This window comes from Furipterus horrens, unplaced genomic scaffold (genome assembly GCF_987537825.1).
Source record: "Furipterus horrens unplaced genomic scaffold, mFurHor1.1.pri manual_scaffold_8, whole genome shotgun sequence".
NCBI classification, from domain to species: Eukaryota; Metazoa; Chordata; class Mammalia; order Chiroptera; family Furipteridae; genus Furipterus; species Furipterus horrens.
In genome coordinates this window covers 89,981,552-89,995,676 of record NW_028327178.1, presented here as the reverse complement: position 1 = coordinate 89,995,676, position 14,125 = coordinate 89,981,552, and the positions used below count along the sequence as shown (strand labels likewise).

The 14,125-nt window shown below is 43.1% G+C and overlaps 1 protein-coding gene across 2 annotated transcripts in view; it reads right to left on the bottom strand.

The window, feature by feature from the left end:
* Positions 1–7,221: 7,221 nt before the first annotated feature.
* The window catches only part of TPX2 (TPX2 microtubule nucleation factor), a 49,688-nt gene continuing 42,784 nt past the window's right edge, over positions 7,222–14,125 (bottom strand). The window contains exons 14-18 of one of the 2 annotated variants that reach the window (XM_090286196.1): positions 13,119–13,292; positions 12,588–12,734; positions 10,439–10,550; positions 9,569–9,756; positions 7,222–8,003 (exon numbers count right to left, since the gene is read on the bottom strand). In XM_090286196.1, coding sequence (XP_090142322.1) covers positions 7,893–8,003; positions 9,569–9,756; positions 10,439–10,550; positions 12,588–12,734; positions 13,119–13,292 — 732 coding nt within the window. In that variant the 3' untranslated portion in view covers positions 7,222–7,892. The remainder of the gene's footprint in view (positions 8,004–9,568; positions 9,757–10,438; positions 10,551–12,587; positions 12,735–13,118; positions 13,293–14,125) is intronic. The other variant, XM_090286197.1, reaches the window with a different exon arrangement.

Here is a 14,125-nt window from a genome sequence, read left to right as displayed (position 1 = left end):
ACAAACTCAGCAGCTCTGCTATGTAACATGGACAGACAGCACAAAGGTGACTCCTTGGGGGGGTCTGGGTTGGCTCTTGGGCACTGAGAGTCCCAGGAGAGGAGAGCTGCTGGCTCCTTGCCCACAGAGACCATGGGGTTGGGAGACCTGCAGGTCCCTCTCCTGGCGCAGGAGTGCTCACTCTTGGGTGCGCGTCACAGTCCCCTGCAGGGCTTGTTAAAACACACTGCTGCCCGAGTGTCTAACTCAGGGGGTCTGGAGTGGGGCGAGGGAATTTGCATTTCTAGTCCCGGTTATGCCGATCTGCTGGTCCCCAGACCACAGTCTGAGGACCACTGTTCTACCCAGAAGTCCCAGCCCAACTTGCTGAGCTTCCAGCCCGCCAATCCCTACCCATTTTCATGAGGCCTCTGGGTTGCGTAGGAAGTTTGGGTACTTGTGTGAGGAAAACATAAACCTTCAGGCCCCGCTGTCAGTCCAGTTAATGTTTCAAGGAGAGGGAGATGCACAAAAAGTTGAAGCTGTTCAGTGAAAGGGGGCGGGTAGTGGCAGCTCCCCCCAGCTTCTGACTTAACTGCTTGCTCTGTGTTGCTTCCTGTATTCATTTTCTATTCTGCAGCAACAAATTATGAGAGAAGAAGGCTAATAAATAAATCAGACCAGCAAGCCTTCGGTGTAGACACCAGTTTCCAGCCATTAAGAATGAGATTTCTACAAGCTCAACCCAAATGCCTTCCCTGCCTTTCCTGCCTGCACAAGCCCCCCAGGGCCTCCTCCCCGAGACATCTCCTGGCTCCTTTAGCTGGCTGTTACCTAGCAGCTGTGGCCCTGTTCTGCTAGGTCATGAGCTCTGAGTAAATAGCAGGGGCTTCTGGCAACTCCTAGTGACACATACCTGCTGACAATTAATACTGAATATTTGACTGAGTCACACTGGCCAACAGTCATCATTGCTGCCCAGAGCATGTTTGGGTCGTGGCAAGGCTGGGAGCAAACCCTCCTTCACAGAGCTGGAGGAAAGGCCCTTTCTAGAGACATTATTTACTTCTAAGATGAGGGTATTGAGGTCCAGAGAATTCAAATGATCTGCTCAAGGTCACAAAGCCAGAGACCACTCTCGCAATTCCCAATCTAGGGCTCGTTCCACTAAATAATTTTGTTTCTCTTGAACCCTGTGACATTTATCCCAAAACAGTCCAAGTCCCTTTGACCACAAACACTGTAAGAACAGAACTGCAGTGGAAACAGAACAGCAAGACAAGGCATCGGCTTGACTGTGACGTCCTGTAACTGCTTCCAACAACAGAACACCCACTATTAGATGACTTCATACCTTGAAGACACCAAGGATGGGAGGGACTTCAGGCAGCGGTCTGTAAGAATTCACGGAACATTCTGTGCAGTCTTTAACCAGTTCCAAGGTCAAGAGAAACATCAGAAAATATTTGTGTGTGTCAGAGGACATTATTCAGGGATTAGTCCCCTGGAGTGATCTGGGATAGATTTCCGTTTCCAGAATAACCCTTGGAAAGTCCTCAACAAGACAGCAAACTGGTCTCCAACATACTTCACTGAAGTTCAAATGAAAATCTAGGGGCAGGAGAGTTTGCTAGAGCTGCCCTCTTGCAGCTGGTTATAGAAAAATATAAACAAAAGTAGGACTGGTGTAGTGAAAACAAATTGCCTAGAAAAAAATTTCTGAAGATATTCAAGCTGAAAAGAGCCTTATTAATCTTTCTAGTTCAGTCTCCTCATTTGACAGATGTGGAAACTAAGGTCCAGAAAAGGGAAGTGACTTGTTAAAAGTTACCTAGCATGTCAGTGAGAGGTGAGATTCCATTCTCTGCTCCTATCTTCCCCCAAAGACACATAATAGCCCCAGCTAGCGTTAAGAGGGAGGGTGTTCTCCTTTCCAATCGTTCAAGTCCACGATAACAACCCACTGTGTCTGAGATGTAGCATTCCAAGACTTTAACATAACTAGAGTCCTCTCCAGAAAGGCTTTGCTAAATGCCAGTAAATGCGTTCACTGGGCATGAGTGCCAGTAACATTGATATCACATCAGCCAAAGGGAGTTTTCCACTTTGCAAACGGGTATGCCAGAATAATAATGCCAATAACTATGCTTTGGGGAGGGGATTATACTTCCTTTTAACATTTTAATTACAAAGTTTAAGTGGTTGGAAACAGTCATTTCAAGTTGAGACAGACGTGATACATTAAAGGGAAGCAAATAAAGACAAATCCATCCTATAAATAGTCTAAAAAGAAAATCCTTTGCAAAACAAGCATTTCCAACAGAGCGAAGCAAACGCAAAAACAATGGAACGTATGTTGCTGTTAAAATTGGTATTTACAAAGTAGGTGGTAATAGAGGAAAATATTTGAGTTACTACTATGCTAAGTAAAAAAAGCAGAGTCCAAAATATATACACTGAAACACCTACAATGTAGAAAAACAGACTAAAGTTTTACACAAGGAAAAAAGAAATTAAAGAAACACCGGTGTTCAATAGGGGTGATGAGAGCATGGATTTTTCTTTCTCTTTCCTCCTATTACCAGGCATATTCCAAATTGTATATAACTAACTATAAAATTCAATTTAAAAACTGAAAATAACAATGTTGTGAGATTTTTGCAGAGAACATTTAGTCACTTTTATAGCGACTTAGTGACAGAGACATGGTGCCCAAAAGTGAAAGTCAGGGTCAGGCTAGAGACTTCACCGCTCCTTACCAGCAGATAAGCTTGAACAATGCTGCCCAAACTGATTTTCATATTACAATTTATGACCCCTGACTATTTAGTATTTTGACCAATTGCAAATGGCATCTCCCACCCTTGCTCTTGAAAGAAAACCTGAGAAAATACCACTAGTGCCAAAACAAGCTGGGCCACAGCACCTGGCTCCAGTTCCTAGCACATTCACACGCCTGCCTGTGAGGTTCTGGGATACTGGTCCCATAACTATGCGGTCTCAGCAGATCAGTTTTTATTTCCTTTCTAATAAAAGTTTCAAGAAAAGGGAGAGGGCAAATGATACGCTCACGTTAGGCTTAGTCTGGTGAAATAGTTCCTAAATAAAACCTAGCATTTTCCCTGCCCCTCCGACTACAGTTTCCGCAAGTGAAATGTCTGCATTTGTCAAGCCCTTTCAGGAAGCTGGCACATAAAAGCCGGGCTTTGGCCGGAGCCCAGCCTCTTGTCTTGCATGAGAATGGCAAATATCTTCAGACATTTTCGATGTCAGTAACCTATACAGCACTAGAAAAGAGTGGGTATGCGAGAAGACAAAGGCAAGAAGGAAAAAGTGCTTTTGTCCCCAGGCTTCTTTTTTGTAGCAACTCTATTGGCTTTAGCTGGATAACAAACTGTCCTGGAATTCTTGGAGACAGAGTAAACATGTCAGCTCCCTGTGTTACACCTTCGTCACTGCTCCAAGTACCACATACTTTAACCTCCCTGGTCTCTCCATAGGCCTGGGCTTGTCCCGTATCCAGGAAACTTTATATGTTGTCTAAACTGACCATCCCAGCAGGCTGCAGGGCAGATGGCAGCTCAGGATTCCGAATGTTGACCAACTCCTACCTGGACCCACACCACCAAGCTGTAACTCAGCCTGCCTGTGCAGAAATAGGAGCCCAGCCCTGTGGCTAATGGCTTTTTTTTTTTTTAAGATTTTATTTATTTATTTTTAGAGAGAGGGGAAGAAAGGGAGAGAAACATCAATGTGCAAGAGATACATCAATTGGTTGCCTCTTGCACACCCCCAACTGAGGACCTGGCCCACAACCCAGGCATGTGCCCTGACTGGGAACTGAACTCGTGACCTTTCATTTGCACGCTGGTGCTCAATCCATTGAGCCACACCAGCCAGGGCCTAATGGCTTTTTTAACTGCTACTCTCAGCAATGAGCAGACAAGGTTCAGAGGGGAACTGAAAAGAAAGCAAGGTCAAAATTTACCTAAAGAGATAGCACAGGTGTGACCAGATACACAAGCCAATAAGCCCCCAAGGCTCAGCTAAGCCAGGAGCTAAAAGCCCAGGTGTTGGTGACCTGCCCTCAAGTCCCTGGGACCTCAGGTCACCAGCCCAGGACAACATGTGGAGGAATGAGACCCCACTACAGATCTGCTTTCATGTCACTAGATTGTCCTAACAGGATTCAGACTTGAGTCGGGGAGCCAGCCAGGTCATGCCCAAGGTGGCAGCTGAACCACGTCATTCAATGCAGACCATGAAAAGAGAGAGGTACAGAGTGTCAAGTAGGCTGCTATCTGTGTACAAATAAAAGGAGGGAAGGGGGAGGAATCGCATATGCAGAAGCCAGCTCTGCAAGGGACACAGCGGGCTGCACCATCTGGGCAGGGGAGCTGAGCCACTGGAGGAAACAGTGGAAGGCTTTACCTTGGTAGCTTTTGAATTTTGAACCATGTGAATGCATAACCTTTCAAAGAACAAATTAAGATGAAAATGCAGAATGCTATAACCATATTGTTAGAAAAAGACAAATGCTCTATAAATCTGCGTGAACATCAAAAAAAACCCCAACAAATCTGGAAGAATACACAACTGTTAATTCTGGGTTACTCCTGGGGAATGGGAATAGTGGAAGTAAGATGTTTGTGCTTTGTTCCATATAATCGGTATTGTTTTGTTTCCAAAAGGCAGTACTACTTTTGGAATTTTTACTTAAAAAGAAACATCTTTAAGAACTGCAACCTCACTCCCAATAAGAGTCTCCTTCAGCACTTGTTCCGTCTCATGTTGTTCAATCACATCTTATCTTGTCACAATTACTGGTGCACAGGTCTCATCCCTGTTAAACTGATGGATAACTGCGACTCAGCCTGCCTACCACTCAAGCTCCACTTTCCTGGGACAAACTGTGGGAAAGAACCAGGAAGCACTAAAACAGCGGTCAAGATGGCAACAAAGCAGTTAACACGAGAACAAAATGATCAGAGTAAGAGCGGACAATAATTTTCTAGGTGTGTAAATCAGCACAGGACTATTAGCAAAGGGAAACCTTGACCAAGTCAGAACAACACTGAGCACAAGTCCCTCCCAGAAACTGGGAATTCCAATAATGCACCTGAGCTAGGAACTTTGTAAAATTGCCAAGCCAAGTGTGACAGCCAGATCTCTCAGAATTTAGTCAATTCCTATCAGAAGACATGTTCTTTGCTTAGAAAAATTGCAGAGTGGCCTCTGAGTGTTGAGAGGCTCCTTCCAGGACATGGTCTGAATGGATCAAGAACCGGAATTTCTTTGCAAAGTAAAAGTGGAGAGTTGGGGGTTTCAGGGGAAATAGGGGGCTGTACTAGAAAAAATGAAGGGCATGTGAGGTAGTCCAGAGAGAACTCAATAGTAGACAGACTGTGCTGAGGAGAAACAGGGAGCCTCTGGGAAACAGAGAAATTCTGGGAAGAGGCAATGGAGAGCTGCGTCTCAATTTCAAGCTATTTGCTCTCAAGTAATGTAATCCCTCTGGTGTTGCCTCTAAAAGACCGTCATATATTACCACTCTGACATGGGTGTGTCTGGAGGAGGCAAGCCAGAATGAAGCAAACAGAATGAAGGGATCCCACAGGCCCCTAATTCGCAATGCTCTTTCCAGACCCCTCAAGCTGAGGGCCAGATTTACTCTCCTACCTGAAACAATCAAAAACAAAAAATGGGTGATGAAAAAATAATACCAAATAAAAATATATCAGTGATAGTGAACTGTTAGAAAGGGAAGGCTGGTATAGGCAGAGAGAAAAGCTACACAGGACAGAGAGGGGATCAAGAAATGAACAGAAAGTGAAAAACCAAAGCAAGAGGTGACCAGAAAAAAAAGAAAAATGAAGTCCCACCCAAGAGTCCACGAGATATGAGGCGTGGGGTAGAACTGCACTTCTCAGAGTACAAGAGATGGAGAACTCTTGTCTGTTTCAGGGTGATACCTGCGTACCCTCCTTAACCCCCCTCCTCTCTCACTCTCCGTGTCCACCTGTTAGCAAGTATTGTCAGTTACAGCTTTCAAAACACATTCAGAGTCCAACCATTTCTCACCACCGCCACTGCTACCACCCAAGCCCAAGCCACCATCAGCTCTCACTCAAACAGCAGGAGCCTTCTCAGCCATCCTGGCCCCCACCTCACATGGCCCGGCTCCCGCCCTCGCTGCTCCTCCACACAGCAATCAGTCAGGGACACATTCATCACCGGACAAACAGGACAGTTCCTTGCTTATCATCTGTCTCTCCTCGTGAAAGGTAAGCTCCATGAAGACAAGCTCTTCTATTTTTGTTGGCTGCTGTATCCCCAGAGACTAGCACAATGCCAAGTTATATATATAGTTGGCACCAAGTTATTTCTTAAATGAACTACATAAGTAGCTATGGAGCTGTACACCGTACACTACGAGGCAGTAAATAAAGAAGCTGTATTCTGCATCAGTCTGTGGGCCTCAGGAGACCCAGGGACCTGCAAATCATGTCTTGCTGAATTTACAATGGCTTATACATAATGCTCCCCGGGTGAATAAATGAAAGGAATATAAAATAGATTTAATATTATATATGGGACCCAGGACTTGGCCTGGGCAGAATATGACTGGCACAGAGCAGAGTTCATAAACAATGTCAAATCTAAAAGAACATACACTGTTTAGCATGGACCCAGGAAATTCTGTGCCAGCTACAAGAAACACAGATAACCACGATAATTTTTAGATACCTGTGTTTCCACTAGTATGTAAACAAGTACAAGTACAAGTAAGTCAGTGGTGTAACTGCTGCACTAGAGCCGTACACAAGAAACACTAGGTAGGCACTAAAAAAGAAGTGATCACCCTTATCTAGGGAGGTCAGATGGTCAAGGGAGGATTCACAAAAAACATTTTTCTTGAGCTGAGTCTTACAAAGAAGAGTTTACCAGATGAGAAAAAGCACACTTAGGGAAGAAGGCACAGTCATGCGAAGGCAAAACACACATGACTGACTTCCAGGGTGGCTCCGGAAGGAAGGCAACGAATATGGAAGGATGTGCTGACGTAAGACAGAAAAAAGTTACAAAGCGCTTTCCTTTAGGGACAGAGCCTATGCTTTTAAAAGCTCCTGAATCCTCCTCTCCAAGTACATTTCCGCAATAAGATGTGACCTCCTCCAAAGGGACTTGGCAAATTTTAAGACATCGAGTAACAAAAACGGGGAGAAGACAAACGTACCAGGTTACTGGAGGACTTAAAATGTGTGCTGCGTGGCATTTCCTGTAATTATCAGCATGAGATGGGAAGAAAGTGCCTCCACAGCAGCTCTACCCAGAGCCTGCCCATGGTTACTGTGAGGGTCCCTGTCAGCCCATGTGGTCTTCTTCCTCAGGTGCAGTTAATGAGGCTTTCCCCCTCGTAGCAAAGGGCTCCTTAGCTCTAAGTTCACTTTATGCAGAGAAGAATCTGATGTACTGATTGTTCTTCATTGAAGCCATAAGTTAAACCCTACCTCGATATTTAACTATCTTTATTTTCTGATTTAAAATAGAAAAAAAGGGGAGGGGAGTTCGGGAAGGGGTAATAGAAATTACACTGTGCTGATATAAAGACTTTAAATTCTAGTCAGTTAAAACCCATTTTAAAGGTCAACTGATGGTTCAAAGGAAATAACTGCAAGGAGTCTGATCGAGACATATGAGCTGAGTCTCATTATTAGCCTCAATAATGAAGAATAACAATTCTCAACACAATCAGAGGCAGCAGTTGTTACGTATGCTCTGCTGGGCATGAGTAAGTAAAAGTCTGAAGAAATGGGCTCTCTCCATGCCCCCGTGACAAAGAAAGAAGGGTCCTTGTTTGATGGTAAAAGCAGCTCTTATTCCCAGGTCGTGTCTGCAGCTCGCAGCTGAGTTTAGCAGTGAAACCGAGTGGAAAACTTGGGAGATACAGGCACGGTCAGGGGCTGGTCACTTGATTTTACCTCCACACCCTGGTACTTGCGTATTGGGTTTGCCTTGTGTACCTGCAAAGTAAGAGAAATAGTTACCACTGATAAGGATGTTAGAAAACCTCGCTTATAGTTGTTGTTGTTTTTTCCTTGAGAAAATGTTTGCACAGTTTTACAAATCCCAGTCACCAATTCAAGGGGGTGGGGTAGGGCAGGCACACAGTATAATGGAAATGCATTTGAGTTTTAGAGCCCAAGTAGGTTTCCATTCAGGTCTTGCTGGATCCCTCAGCTTGCACTAAAGAATGTCAAACCTACCTCCAGTTTGAGTGTTTACTACTAGGGTGTGATCAGGCTGAACGCAATTGCAGCAGAGAAGAGATACATGTTAAGACTTGGCTAGAGTACAGTCTCAAGCTTACTGAGTCTTAATATTAACCAAAAGCACAGACAACAAACAAACAAAAAACCCAGTAACTAGGAAGGGTTGCTGGGAGAACGCCTGATCTCATGCATCCTTCTGGGCATTCTAAAATCAATCCTAAATCAAGCCAGATTAATAGAGAGCTAACTAGCATTGACAGAACTGTGCTATCAGCCTGCATTGAGACTCGCTGTAAGAAACAGTTCCATCATGGGGACAAACCCAAGAAACAGATACCAAGTGTTGAAGAAAAATCAAAGAACCTGAGCGCAGAGAAAGGGTTGATTGTGTGAGTGTTATCTGGAGTAGGGCTTGTATTGCTTTTTTCATTGAATCAGAAAACAGTAGCTTGAATTTTGCCGAGAAGCTAGTCCCTTTAACAGCTTGTCCTGCAGCCTTCATGCGGCCACAGTCACCTCTGCCAGCCATATCAGCTGCTCGCTCAGCACTTTTATACAAAAGCTCAACAACTTCCGCATTTCTGTAGTCCCTCTTTCATTAATCCTATGAAGTTCCCTCTGAACTGTCCTCTTGCTCCCTGGTGCAGTTAATGTGGCTTGTTGCCTTCCTAGTGAAAGGGCCCTCTAATGTGAATTAAGCTTTCTTTCTGGATAATATTTAATTATGCTAGTGTTCGTACAGTCACGTGGACCGATGTGCACTATGACTCCAAGGAATTCGAGTCAAGTACTAAGAGGAAAACGAAAGTACAGTCACTGCCCAATTTTCATGTCCTTCCCCAAATATGTATTTATGTCTAATTGTAAAATACATTGGTTTTCTTAAGCCTTAAGGAAGTAATAAAAAGATTAAATAATGTATCACTGTGTACATTATGAGTTCCTCCTTATGAAGACCCTTGGAAGAAATTCTGTCTAAATTCAATACGAAGGGGAAATTTTTTTTTTTTTTTTAGTAATAGTTAGCTTGATTTTACCTGATGAATGTTGTGAGTTTTGTAACTGACAGGCTGGTTCCTAAAAAGGGCCAAAATTATGACTCAAACTTAGCAGACACGTGGATCACAAGGCACATGTCTCAAGCCTCGTTCACATCTCAACTTTGTCACCACCCTTGATCTGCGGGATTCCCCGCTTTTACTCATCTTTGATGTGTCCTTGAAGCAGCCGTAGATCCTTGCTGGACCAAGGCAAAGGACAGCTAGAGCAAAACAGGGACAACCGTGCGTTAGCCAGCACTCCTCCTGCCCAGTTACCAGTTCTTTCCGGAGCCTGGCCAGCTCCTTCCTCTGCTGCTCTTCCTCCTGCTGCCTGGCCTCCTCCAGCTGCTGCGCCCTCTGGGCTTCTGCCTCAGCCATTTTCTTCTCCAGCTCTTGCCGCTCCTTGGCTCTCTTCTCAGTGGCCAGCTGAAAAGGTTCCTGAACTAGAGAACCAGAAAGGCCCTCTGAGTACAGAAACAGAGAGAACATTGGTACACAAGCAGGACTTGCATTAACCTGGCCCCACAGATCCAGCAAGAGGCACAGACGTGTCCGGCAAGAGAAAGGCTGAGCACTGAAGAAGCCTTATTGAAAGAGGTGGAGTGAACAACACACAGTCTTAAGAGTTTTAAAACTTGGAAGGGTCCCTGGAAATTAACCAATTAGGAGAGAAGCAAGACCCATGCAGCTCAAGTAGCTTGCTCAATGCCACATAGTGATTGTGAGACAGACAGACATAGGAGAAGGATCCCACTTTTCTGACATCCTGCCCAATGCTTAAAGAATCAAATGCTTTGTAGCCAAAGCTTCCTTCAGAGTGAACTCCAGAAAGAGGTCCTGGCTCTCCCTCCCTCACTTACTGGTTATTCTTTAGGTGGGCAAAGCCTGTAACTGTTATTGAAATGCCAGCTGCCTTTGCCCAGGCTCCTGCTCTATGAATCTGGCCCCAACACATTTTGCAGCTCAACATAGCTGCTGGGTTCAACAAAGGCAAAAGACCGGGTTTAGAGGGCGAAAAGCTAGATCCCCTACAGGCAGATGCTTCTGGCTGACACAGCATTATACTGACACAACTGAGTCCCAGGTATTCCCCCTGGGAAGTCTGACAGTGTTGCCCCGACCCCCCAAGAGTACATATGATACTACCAGCTAAGGATTTTTTCTCTTTCTTGGGAACAAAGGGCTCCTGGGAGATGACGGTGTTTGGACGAGCCTTGAAGCAAGCTGCTTCTTTCTGTTGTCTCAGTTCTTCCTCCAGCTGTTAGAAAGAGAGTCTGTCAGACAACTTGCCATGACTACCACCTCCATGACTCAAGTTCTAGTATTTCTAACTGCATCATCACCGAAGACAGCAGATGATTACTCTAATCCCCAGTTAAAACCCCCTTTACAATGAGTTGAGCAGACTGACATTTAAACCCACTGAGAACTAGAAAGTATCTTTAAGATACAGTTGACCCTTGAAAAACATGGGGATTAGGGGCACCAGCTGCCCATACTGTTGAAAATCTTCCTGTAACTTTCAACTCCTCCCAAACTTACCTACTAATAGACTGGAACCCTACTGATAACATAAATAGTCAATTAACACATATTTTTATGTTATATATTATATACTATATTCTTACAATTAATTAAACTAGAGAAAAGGAAATACTAAGGAAATAAGGAAGAGAAAATACATTTACAGTTTTTACTGAAAAAAATCTATGCATAAGTGGACCTGCACAGTTCAAACCCATGTTGTTCAAAAGTCAGCTGTAATTTTAAGGCCTTAACATCCCCTCTAAAAGTAGACATTATATATCCCCAGATGTGATCAATTATAAAGTATTCCCCCCCAACCCCCGAAAGAACCTAACCAGAATTTAATTAAGTTTCTTGACATAACTACTCGTCTATAGGAAACACAGTATAGGAACATATTAAACAATATCACAGGAATGCAATGACCAAAATCAGATTGTGGAAAGCCTATAGGACAAACAATCAGTTTATTCAGCAAATAAAATGCAAGCAGACGAGCCACAGATTAAAAGGGGTTTAGAGATTATCAAATAAATGCTAAATGTGGACCTTATCTGGATTTTGATGTGACCAATTCAGCTATTTTTCTTAAATTGTGAGAAACTTGGGGATATATGAATGCTAATTATTTGTCACTATTAAGGGATTACTGTTAATATTTTTACTACAACAATAGTATCGTGGTTATGGATTTTTTTTTAAATCCTTATATTTTAAAGGTATATACTGAAGTATTTTTAGATGAAATGAAATGACACCTAGAATTTGCTTCAAAGTAATCATGTGTAGGCAGAAGTATCCAGTATAGAGATGAGTAGATAGAACTATGGATGAAATAAGATTTTCTTTGTTTTTATAACTACAGAACCGGGTTACAGGTTCATGGAAGTTCATTACACTATACTACTTTTGTATATGTCTGAAAAACTTAAAACGTTTTTTTATTACAGAAAATATCTCCCACAGATGTTCTGTGTCATGCTCCTTTAAAGAGATTCACTAGTACTTTCAAAGCAACAGTCCTAAGTTTTCCTAGAAAACACACCAACAGGGGTCTACACTCAGTCATGTTAACAATCACATTTCTTGGGCTTCAGGAGGGGTAACTTCCTACAAAAATTAGCCCAGAGCTCATTTCAGATAGAGTCCAAGATAACTGACAATATACAAATACTGACAAACAGGACTTCAGGAAAAAATTTTTCCAGATAGGGCAGAATTAGAATCTGATTAAACCAGCCAAAAACCAATTAATTGTTTTTAACGACGTGTCTTCTATAGAGCGAAGAGTTCACATTGTTGACAAAACAGCATACCGTATCGAGACTCTATTCTCACCATACTATTTCTTACCAAAGCACCAACAGAAACGAATGAACGTTTAATAGACAAGTCTAACGGGTGAGATATTAAATAAACTCCGGATGCAAAAACGTCTACAGTTCTCACATTCTCCAGATGAGCACCTAGAGTGGAAATCAGCAAACTTCAGCCTGCTTACAATCTCCTTTTTGCACAGTCCGTGAGCTAAGAAGGATTTTTACAATCTTGAAAAGTTGAAACACACACACATAAACACGCTATATGACAGAGATCCTATGTAGCCTGCAACTTTTTACCAGAAAAAGTTTGCTGACCCCTGATTTAGAGCAGAGACTCCAAAATAATCCAGTTAGTTCCCAAGTTAATTTCAATGTAGGGGGTCTAGCCATTCTGACAAACCAACAAACAAGCCGTTAACATCTTAGCTGCTCTCCCAATCCCTCACCTGATGCTTCCAAGTCTGTGCCTTTATAGCGCCTCTTTTGTCAGTCTCCAAGCAGAAAGGCTCAATCTGGGTTGCATTCTTCACCTTCTTCTCTGGCAGGCTAACAGTGTCAAAATGAGGCAAAGGAAGTGCCTTGAACTTGGGCACCTGATAAAAAAAAAAAAACAACATAAGAATTAAGATAAAGCCTTTCTAGCTGCACTAGACTATTTGGATGAATCTACATCTAAAAAATAGTTAAGGCCAGTTTTAAAGCAGCATGGTGTAGCAGAAAGAATAATGGGTTTAAAAGGAAACCTAGGTTTCCCTCCCAATATTGCCAGCAATGGCAACATAATCATGAGCAAGTCACTTAACCTGCCTGTGCCAGAAAGGTTATTAAAATTACTTGTCCTATTTAAACTTCATAATGTTCTTATGACGGGATCAAAGGAAGAAAGTGATTTTATAGTTAAAAGTACAACATAAAAGATTATCTTTGAGAGATCAAAAAATAGTGTTAATACTACTTATAGAAATGGAAACACCTACCTCCCCTTTCTGCAGTTCTTTTATTTTCTTCTCCTTCTGTAACTGACGTTCTCTGTCTCGAGAATCAAAAGAGAATGGGCATACTTCCACAGTTTTTGCCTCTGGGATATGGGGCTTAAAAGGCACCCCAAAATGTGGCACGGGTTGAGCTCTTATCACTACTGGCTCCTCTTCCTACGAGAAAAGCTGCAGTTTAGAAACAGGACTGCTCACTCTCACCCCCTCAGGATGTGTAGGCAGAAGACATGATATGAGAGAAGTCATTAATAGAGGCAAGGGCAAGTCACTCAACCTCTCAGGTGTCTTAGTTACCTTGTGTATCAAAGTCACCTACCAACTCACAGGGGTGAGACCAATGTGAAAGTATTTGTTAAAGGACTAACATAACTACTCTTAAGGGACTTCAGGTCTTTCACACGAAGATTGTAACAACTAAATGAGATCAAACAATGTGAGTAAAATGAATTACAGAAGGTATTAACCAAGCATACACCTTGGCCTCCTCTTTGATCCGCCCTCCATCCAGACTCCCCTGAAACATGTGACTGGGAGTTAATGGGATGCCAAACCCAGAATAGGACCAAGTAAGCTGTTTGGGTTCAAGCTGGTAACATAAGATTACTGTGCATTTTAGTTTCAAATGAACCTATAAAAAGGCTTATGCTTGAGATCTGCTATAAAATTACCCTAATTCTGGATATTTATAGGTAAAAATGGAGATGTAACAAGAAACTAGCCTGATCAATGACAGTTTACGTATTCTGGGTTCGTGAACCATCATCACCTCTGCAACCCTTGGGTTAATGAAACTAGGGCAGTGTAAATGTAGCTGCGTGATGTGAATGTCAAAGGACCCTCAGTGCCCTGGGCCAGGCAGCTCAGTTGGTTAGAGTGTCACCCCAATACCCAAAGTGACAGGTTTGATCTCCAGTCAGCTCACATACAAGAAGCAACCAATGAATGCATAAGTGGAACAACAAATAGATATTTCTCCCTCTCCCTATCCC